Source organism: Cajanus cajan, chromosome 4 (assembly GCF_000230855.2).
Source record: "Cajanus cajan strain Asha chromosome 4, NIPB_CcT2T_4, whole genome shotgun sequence".
NCBI lineage: Eukaryota > Viridiplantae > Streptophyta > Magnoliopsida > Fabales > Fabaceae > Cajanus > Cajanus cajan.
The window spans coordinates 75667018-75677357 of record NC_138520.1 but is presented as its reverse complement, the minus strand read 5'-3'; the positions used below and the strand labels follow the sequence as shown (position 1 = coordinate 75677357).

Below are 10340 nucleotides of genomic sequence, written 5' to 3'. Positions count from 1 at the left end.
TGTCATTATTATTATTATCAATGTCATACCACTATTATCACCATTATTCTTACCACCATTATTAAAGATTATTTATAAATATATAATAAAATAAATTTATATTTTTTAAACAATTAAACTAAATATACTTTTAGTTTTTTATATTTTGAAAAGAAACATGTTTTAAAATCTTGTAAAACTTGAAAACGAAAACTACTTTTAAAAATTAATATATATATATATATATATATATATATATATATGAAACGATAATAGAAAATATTTACTTAAACCAAATAGTTGTGTAATACCTTTTTTTGTCTACAAAGTATCAATTGCCAATGATAGCTACCAAATCTGCCACCCCCGAAAAAAGGTCTCACTTAATTTATTTCTCATAAGTATAAAAATATCATTTTAATTTAAAAATTATTAAATAAATTTATTTTAATTTTAATTTTTAACATGATCAAATGATACTCATTTTAATAGTACAAATTATAGTGGCTGACATTTAATAATTTTGAGGAATAAAATTATATTTTTTAATTTTCATCTACTAAAACTATCAATATAAATTTATTTTGGTCTTTAATCAAGTAAATTTAATTATTATAATGAGAAGAGAAAAATAAGTAAAAATTTATAACACATTATTTTAGGGATGATAAAATGGACTAATCCATTTATTTGGATTCATCTTGTCACCAATCAATTAAAAGTGGGTTGAGTTAACCTACCAATTAAAAGTGGATTGGACACCTTGTTCAACCCACCTTAGGGTGAGTTGGTGGGCTAACCTACAAAAAATTGGGAAAAAAAACTAATAAAAATAAGAAAAATGGAAAAAAGAGAAAAATATATTTTTGTCAGGCTAAATTATATTTTTTTTTATCATTTATCTTTTTTTTTAATTTATCTTGATCTTTTATCTTTTAAAATATCCATTTTAGTTCTTTATCTCCTAAATTTAGGTTAATTTAGTCCCTTTTAATAATTTTTGATTGATTTAAGATTTAAAATTTGTTTCATAAGATTCACTTATATGAAAACTCTTTAATGTAATTGAAGTTTAAACCAACTATGTTTAAACATGGTGAAAATAAAAAATTTCAAAAAATCTAATTTCATAACTTTCACATAAAAAATCTAATGTTAAAAATTTTACGTTTTGAATCAATAAAAACTTAATTCAAAATTATGAAGAAAATAAAAAAATATCATAGTTTTGAAAAGGCCAAATTGATTGAAATATTGAAAATAAAGAACCAAAATAAATATTTTAATAGATAAAAAACTAAAATGAATCTAAAAAATGAGATAAATAACCAAAAGTATAATTTAATTTTTATTTTACAAAATTAATTTAAATAGACAAATTTACTTAAAAGATGTAAAGTATATTAATAATTTAATCTACATTTCATTTGAACTTTAGTTTCTTTATTTGTATAAAAGAAATTAAATTTATAATAATAATAATAATAACAACAAATATATATTTTGTTTTTTTTTAAATTAAATCTTAAAAAAATTACATTGTAAACACTTTAAACTTAAATTTTAAATATATTTTTTCATTTTCTATATATATATATAGAGAGAGAGAGAGAGAGAAAGAAAGAGGGAGGGAGAAAAGGGGGGAGGAGGGAACTAATTTACTCTAAGAGTGTATTTGGTATACAAAATATTTGTACATTCTTGAGAATCTTAAATTAAGAATCTTGGTTTTTTATATTTGATAGCTATTTTTAAAATAAAAAGAAAAAAGATTCCCAAGAATGTAGTTTTCTATGAACCATTTTTATCCCATTTTTCTACAAAAAAAAAAATTCCCATGAAAGGATGGTAGGAATCCAATTTTCCCAAGCTAGAGGAAAAATTTTATGTATATAAAATATCACATGTTCTCTTTTTAAAATAAAAAATCCCTCTCTCCTTCTAATTTCTCTTTCACTTTTTCACTACCAAATGTGACACCCTCTAGTCTACATGCATAATTAAATAAATATAATTATTATAAAAATGAAATATTGCACTTGAATATAACTTCGGTAAAGAGTATCACATTTGAAATTCAAATAAAACTAAATCAAAAACATAGTCATTACAAATATAAAAGAAGATATGTTTCAAGGAAAGTAAACTACAATTCATAAAGCATGAACATAAATCAAGATCATTGGTATCAGAGTTATCCCTTCAATCAACTACTCCTCCGAAAAGAAAGCCTCCTATAATCACATATAAAACATTCACAGTTGTGAGCACAAATCTCACTCCAACTACCGTAAAATAAGGCTAGATAGTCACACACAAATAATATATAAAACAAATAATCATATTTCTCATCAATACATATTTTCACGCCTAGTGAGACAATCCATACCAGCATGGTCAAAAACAAGCATTTGGTGGTTCCCATGCCCAACAATCTCAAGTTGTCGCCCATTGTGGTATTAGTAAAACATGATTTGCATAATTTGCAAATTTACAAATATGAAAGTTCTACAATTTCTATAATTTTTAACTTGTTAAAAAGGTATCTAAGGTCTAATTATTCTAAGTTTTCAGTCATGCAATTACTAATATTTCAAATTCACTCATACTCAAGGGTTTAGATACATCCATAGGATTCCCTAAAAATCCACAGACACTTATAGATTCATAATTACATATAAGTCTCTCTCTCTCTCTCTCTCTCTCTTTCTCTCCTTTTATTTCTCCTCCTCCTTTCTCTGTATTATTCTCATTCTTACTCTCACTCCCTCTATCCTCCTCTCTCTCCTTCTCCTCCCTCCCATGTCGTCTCTATTTCTCTCTCTCTCTCTCTCTCTCTCTCTCTCTCTCTCTCTCTCTCTCTCTCTCTCTCTCTCTCTCTCTCTTTCTTATATCTTATTATTTATTCATCTTGTCAATTTTAATAATAATATATTTTTTGTTTCTACAATTTAATGGTATTTGTTTCTCTACCAAATGCCTATCTCCTAAAAGTAAGTCTATCTAGACTTACTTTACTAAATAACTCATATTCTAAATCAAATTTTAATAATGCAACAGTGAAATTAAAAATTTTTAATGTATAGATTAAATCTACAAATTTTTTAAAAACTTAAAAATAATTTGATATTTTATTTCATTGATTCAATTTAACATATAATCATAATAAGCATTTTATACATTAATTGAATTTATATAATAAGTATTAAATAATTTTCATTTTTTTTTTAATTTTTAAACTTGATATATACATTAAAAACTTTTAATTCAAAGACTGAATAGTTGAAATTAGATATAAAACGTGAATCACTACATGGAATAAGTCCAATTAAAGTTCCTCTTAAAGTAAATTAATACATAAAAATATTGAAAACAACTTTTTCTTATTTTCAGTTTTAGGAATTTTATTTTAAATTCTAGATTAATTTTTTCCCTCAAATATGGCAATAATGTAATTTTCATCCTTTAAGCTTTAGTGGAGTGAATTAGATTCTTTTAAGTAGAGGAATTGGGTACTTTTTTTTTCTTTCAAGAGACTTTTAGTATAACAAAATCTTTAAAAATTATTTAAATTTGTTTGAATGGTCATAAATATTTAAAAAATATTTATAAATGTTATTTAAAAATTAATTTTTTTTACTATATAAACTATGCAAAATAAGGTAATGCAATACTCTTATTGTAATAAAAAAGAAAGTTAAATTAATTTGTTAGTTTCAATAGCTTTTTCAAAATTTTAATTAGATTTCTATAGTTAAAAATACTCTAACTATATATATTCGGCATATGTAAATAACTATTTTAAAATAATCTCATTTAACATAATTATATTGATTTATATAAAGAAAATATATAATATTTAAATTAATCAGCATTTTAGCCTATTTAATACATATGATAAATGCTCATTTTATATAATTGTGATTTATAATAAATAATTATTTTAAATATTTAAATTATAAAATAAATAAATAAATAAATATTTTCAACATATAATTGATATTTTAGATTTATAATTAAAAGCATTTAAAACACAAGAAATTAAAAGGGTAATTAACATATTAAAAAATTATTAAAATATCCAATCAACATAAGTTAATGAAATTTTAACGGTATTAGTGGATGAACGATTTAATTACAAGTTTTTTAAATTATAAAATCTTTCCATAGCATTCCTAACTATAGAAACCTCATTAAATTTTTTAAAAAAATTATAAAGACTTACATATTAATTTAACCTGAAAATAAACTTACCTTTTAACTTATTAGGAATTAATGAGAAATCTATATAAAATATTGTTGGGAAAACATGTTTACTATAAATGTTTTTTAAAATAATAAATTAAATATAAAAAACTAACATTCTTAATTTTATATTTAAGAAGAAATAAAAACTTATTACATACCAAACAATTTTTGTTGATGTGATATTTATGAATGACATGACACTCATTAGGTGAATGACACAAACGTTAGCATATATGACATGATAATGTTCCATATAAAAATAAAATTAAAAATGCTATTGTATGTTTATTATGTAACCTGTATTTTTTTTTATTTAGATTTTTTTTCTAATCTTTCCATATCACTTTACTAGCCATGCAATTATATTATTCCCACCAATTTTTTTATGTAACACATATTTATAACATTATTTTTCTCTACCTTAATTAATTTCTATCATATTAACTTTTTATATTTATTTTATTTTTTTATTTTTTTCTTCTTATTTTTCTCTTGTAACATCCTTTTTTTTATAAAATATAATATAAGTACTTTTATTAATAAGTTTGGTGTTTTTATTTTATTAATAAGGATTATTTAATATTTATTTAATCATGCAATATGTTTTTGAATATATTATATGATATTTTATTAAAGAGGGAAAGAATTTGTAACTAATGTTAGTATGCTTTAACTAAAGGGTTAAAGAGACATCAGATTTTAAAAGAGGAGGTTTTAGGTCAAACCCTTTTACACTTGTATTTTCATGTATATGCTTCAAAGCTCAAAGAACAAAAGTAGGAAGGATTGCAAAGTTGTGCACCCATTATCTAAAACTTATCCAGGTAAGGGAAAGTGAGAAACATTGTTCTAGATGTGGGTTTGTATATTGGGTAATGATAATGCACAAATGTGATGTTTTACTAGTACCACATGCATGATAATATATAGTTTATGTTTATTTTATATATGCATTATAATCATATTTATTTTTAATTGTTATGAATGAGCTAATATGATGATTTGTTACTATTTATGTTATATCTTATTTTATGTGTTATTTGTGTTTGACTAGTCGATTTGCATTCCTGCAACGTGAGCCAAAGTAAGATGTTTCTCACTTCCTTTCATTTTGTGTTGTTTTCTTGTAGTTTTTTTTAAGTGATCATCAACATGGTGTTAAGGATGTTGGTGGTGAAACCTAGACCTCAACGTTAGGTTTTGCTTTGATAGGTCACGTGACACCGAATATCAGTTAAGCCTAGTCATGATTTAATTATATTAATTAAATTGAGTAATTGATTTTATTTATCTTGTAATTTGTTATTATTCCAACTAAGTCTAATTTATGTTAAATTGTGATCCTCTCTACCTATATGAATTGAGTTCATTTAATATATCAAGGTTATTCAATTTATATTATATTATGTGTTATGACATGTGGGATAAAGGATGTCACATCTCTCCTCCCACATAATATTGTATAAAATACAAAACTAACTTTTTTTACAATCTCATTATATATTTAACATCTTTTTTTTCTTCCTTTTATTCTTGTACTACCTTTTTCCCCTCAATGATATTTTTTAATTGTAAAAAATATATTGAGAAAGCATAATTAATCATGCTTTTATAATAACTAAAGTGTCAAACATATACTAATTAATCTCTATTAAAAATTTGTGAGTTAGTGATGAGAATAAATTAGGTCTTAAATGAGATTTATGACCTAATTTCTTTAAAGTTTGATATGGTATAACATATTTAATAAAAAAAAACTAAGTTTAAACTTTAAAAAAAGTCTATTTATATAAAAATGTTATATTTAGATTTATAAAAAAAGCTTGCTAGGTCTGATGTATAATATAATAAAAATTAATATATATATATATATATATATATATGTATATATATTATTAAAAAATAAATAAGCAAATAAATTTATAAAACAAGAACAGATGATCAATATTTAAAATAATGTTTTATACAATTATTATTTTTTATTATAGGCTTATAAACTTAAAATCTGTATGTGAGTGTACGTCAATGTATATCAATATATATGACTAAACATGAATTGTCCCCCTAATAAAAGATGATTCACTTTTTTTCTTATATTTCATTTTAAAATTTAAATTTTAATAATATTAAATAAATTATCAATATTTAAAATATTTTTTTATACAATTTTTTTTTCATTATAAATTTATAAGTTTAAGATATGTACATGAGTGTATATCAACATATATGGTTAATTGGTTATGTATGAATTGTCTCTTTAACAAAAGAATGATTCATTTTTTCTCTTATATCTCTTTTAAATTTTAAAATTTATTAATATTAAGTAAATTATATTTAAAAATAAATTTTTTAATTTTAAAAAAATTAAATTTATTAACCTAATTAATATTATTAATATAAATATATTTTTAAATAAGTTAATAGATTATCATACCTATTAAAAAAATTTATGATAATTTATTTCATATTAAAAATTCAAATTATACGCAACAAAGTTAGATATACAACACCTATCACTTTGAGAAGTGAGAACTAGTGATTGTATAATAAACATCTACATGAACATATATCTATCTATATAAGCTAATTGAAACTATCAGCGATTTTGAAATAACCAGATCAAATGTTTATTTTATTCTGCGGGCTATCCCCACCGTACATTCAAATAGTGCTGAGCCATATATAACACTCATCCTTGTATTCTGTTTTTCATTGATCAAGATTTATTGTCTTTTCTTAATACTTTATCATTTCAATTCCAAGTTGACTTTTTTGAAAGGCACCCCCTAAGCTTTATTCTGAGAAAGTATACAGAAGGTGTAAGTACTCTGAACTTATGTTTCCTTGCTCAGTTTTCTTTAAAGTACACAGTACCATATAATGTGATTAATGTCGAAATATTCCCTAATCATGCAGACCAATCTCCTCTTTGAATTTTCTTGCTTTGTGCAGCAATTTTAGAGATATGTTATTTTCATGTGCCACCTTTTTAGTGACTGGCTGGGAAAGTCAGTTAAGTCACAATCACAGTTTTGAGACAATAACCTAAGGTTTTCATCACTGAAAAGAATAATAAATAAGTAAAGACAATAACCTATGTTGTATGGTTGATCGATGTGCTGGCCACCGTGCGTATCAACATGAAATTAGGTATTGTCTTTCGTTTTGTTTCATCTGATGAAATATAAACACAAACAAAAAGTTGAATAATATAAGACATAACAGATGACACTTGATTAAAGAAAATAATTAATTGAGAAAGGTTTGCATTTGTATTTTTTAAGGGTATATTTAGATAATTAGATTTGGATGACAAGATAAAGGAGGATAAATTTTTTATTTTATTAAAATCTTGTTAATCTATTACTTTATGTCTTTAATTTTTTAAAAAATAGAGAATATTTATGATAAATGAAATTTTGTCTTCAATTTTCTTTCCCTCTAAAATGCTAGTCTTTTAACATAACCTAAGAAGGACAATTCTTACTGTTAAGATCTGCACAATATGCATTCTATTAGTTATTAAGCAAATAATTCATTATCACTTAAAGGAGAGCTCTCGTATTACACCCTTCCAAGGCCAGTTAGACTGTTTCATGGAATATATAACCTCAAAAAACTAAAGGGAAAATTTAAATAAAGGTTACCTATAATTGAAAGAAATAGAAGGAAATCCAAACAGGCATTCAAAAACAAAATGATTATTCAAACCCCGCTGCAACGTAGAATTTCTGGTAATTGAAGAAGCTTTCTCACGGTCTTGATCCATGCATATTGTGAGAGGAAGAGAATTCAGATAAACTTTGTATTTTGTGTATCACTTGGAAGGGAAATCCTGGTCTTTGAGGGAAGGGCTTTTGCTGCTGTTGGGTGAGTTGAGAGGTCTATGAGTCATCATAGCCAAGCTGAAAGAGTGGTTGAGAGAACTCGTTAATGGATTTTGAGAAGCTGAACTCAACATCTGATAATGGTTAATTTGTCTCGGATCCATGTCCATTGCTGTAACATGTGAAGAGAAATATGGCTGTGTTGCTCCTGGAGGACAAAGCAGAATTTGAGAATTCCCAGTTGATAAAGACAATGCTGATGTTGGGAAAGGCACAACATTAATGCCATGTGTGTCTGTTTGGTTTGAAAATCCATTGTTTCCCAACTGATGATGAGAAACATCACCACCAGAAGGTTCCCATTGATAACCGTGTGGCATGGTATTCAGTAAGCCCATTAATGAAGGGTGACTTGCTCTTGGTGAGAGATTATTTGGTATAACATTCGCAGTACCAGGACCTTCATTATTGCTTCCTTGCCTATCCTCTTCACTTCTATTTATCCAACTTAATGCTTTCTCAGGGCTAACCATTTCTCCTGAAACTTCTTTAGGCTTCAGTTTCCAGAAAGAATTTTGACTTGAACCTTCCCACTGAATGCTCCTATTGATATTAAGAAGTTGTTCATTAGGCTGAGAATGAGAGGTGGTAGCTTCATTAGAAGTAACAGCAGATGGATAACCAAGGGTGAAGTTATTCACTGAAGGAATATTGGGAAGTGGTGGAAGTTCATCAATTTCATGCTTAGCTGCATTGAGCAACCAATCAACAACTTTGCTAGGTTGACTGAGCCCTAGCCTATCTTGAAGATCATAGAGTTGGATGGCGGTTGGTACTGATAGCCTCACCCTCCTGTCTCTTAACCCTCTTATTGTGCAAACCTTGCTATGTCTGTCTTTCCCTCCAAAGGCTCGAGACACTCGCACAATCCTTGGATCCTTCAGTCTTGGCCATTGTGCTGCTGAGCTTGATGAAGCCTTTGCCTTTTCATGATCACTTGAGTTAGAATGATGGCCCTCTTGTTTTAATGAAAAATCTGCTTCTTTTGGGCTCTTAATCATGATCTTATGCCTCTCATTGTGGGTTGCTAGGTGAGTTTTGTCGTCCTTCCACTTTATGGTTGTCAAAATTCTGTTCCAAGGTACTATCAACAATGAAACTGCTAGATTTTAAGTCCATTGTTTGGATTTTCCTGGTTGTCTCTCGATCCTAGGTATCTGCATCGAGAAACACAAGAAATAAAAAAAAGGAAATTGGGAGAAGCTGTTTCTTCATGAAATTTACTCAAATTTAAAGGTGTTGAATAAATTCATAAATAATTAATATTGTCTCCCTTTGGAAGTGGATATGAAGAACAGATGACTTCATCACACACAGATCGCTGACTTGCAGAATCTAATGGATATTATTAAATAATATCATATAATTCAGTTGTGATTTGAGGGGATTAAAGAATATTAATAGAATAACTTAAAGAATTAATATTTAATGCAGTTAGTAAATAACTCTAAAATCATTTAGAAATCAGAAGCAAAGCTATGTATCATATAATTCATACATAAAAAAAACTGCAAAAGGTTACCATAGGCAGGAAAGGCTTACATGGTACAGTAGTGAAACAATATATTTAAAATAAGATACAATATTCAATTAAGTCCAGATCCAAACACATGTAATTAAACTTGAATATTCAAATTGAATACAAACCCTAGTTATAGTTGATCATCTGGCAAACTCACATGAACACCTACCACTTTTGAAACTAAGCACCACAAGGTAGAAGGATGAAGTTTGCACTGAGCTTTTGCATACCAAACTAGAACAAAATTTGAAGTTCCAATTGAGCTTGGCTTGGCTTTATTGCATATATAAACTTAGAGTAGAAATTGGAGCCCGCAGCTTGGAAAAGGAAGATGCCAGAATTGAACTAACCACGCCGCACTGAAAGATAAAGCAATGGCGCATAGTTTGCCACGTGGCACACGTCCTTATTGCTCAAATAAATATGGTAGTCTAAGTCTTATCATTTCATGGTTAGGCATAATGGGTAATCATTTCCTTTATTATAGTAGTTATTTATGGATGATTATCCTGATATTTTGTTCTTACAAACCTTGGGTACAGAAATTAAGCAACTTTCCGAACAATAATTGATTACTTTTTTAAAAATTACTTTAATATACGTACTATGTAGTTTTGTTAAAAATGGTAAGAGGCTTGACTTCTGTACAAAAAAAAATTCTCTATATATGTATGGGTCTTAATTAACTTAAAAAAAACGTTACT

General features: G+C 26.2%; 1 protein-coding gene across 4 annotated transcripts; it reads right to left on the bottom strand.

The window, feature by feature from the left end:
• Nucleotides 1-7047: 7047 nt before the first annotated feature.
• On the bottom strand, nucleotides 7048-9967 carry LOC109814827 (uncharacterized). 4 transcript variants are annotated; one of them, XR_002241104.3, is made up of 3 exons: nucleotides 9762-9967; nucleotides 7875-9271; nucleotides 7048-7401 (listed from the first exon to the last, which is right to left on the bottom strand). XR_002241104.3 is itself a non-coding variant. In XM_083073087.1 (2 exons), exon 2 carries the CDS (start codon nucleotides 9113-9115, stop codon nucleotides 8045-8047), a length of 1071 nt encoding a protein of 356 aa, XP_082929213.1. In that variant the 5' UTR covers nucleotides 9116-9271; nucleotides 9762-9967; the 3' UTR covers nucleotides 7738-8044. The 4 variants fall into 4 exon arrangements, 3 of the variants coding, with proteins under 3 accessions (XP_082929213.1, XP_029130492.1, XP_029130491.1); XM_083073087.1 differs by lacking the exon at nucleotides 7048-7401 and having other exon boundaries at nucleotides 7738-9271; XM_029274659.2 differs by lacking the exon at nucleotides 7048-7401 and having other exon boundaries at nucleotides 7738-9271; nucleotides 9794-9967.
• Between the last annotated feature and the right edge of the window lie 373 nt (nucleotides 9968-10340).

Coding starts and splice junctions, on each gene's coding strand:
- LOC109814827 (XM_083073087.1), bottom strand. CDS start 9,115: ATGATTAAGAGCCCAAAAGAAGCAGATTTTTCATTAAAACAAGAGGGC.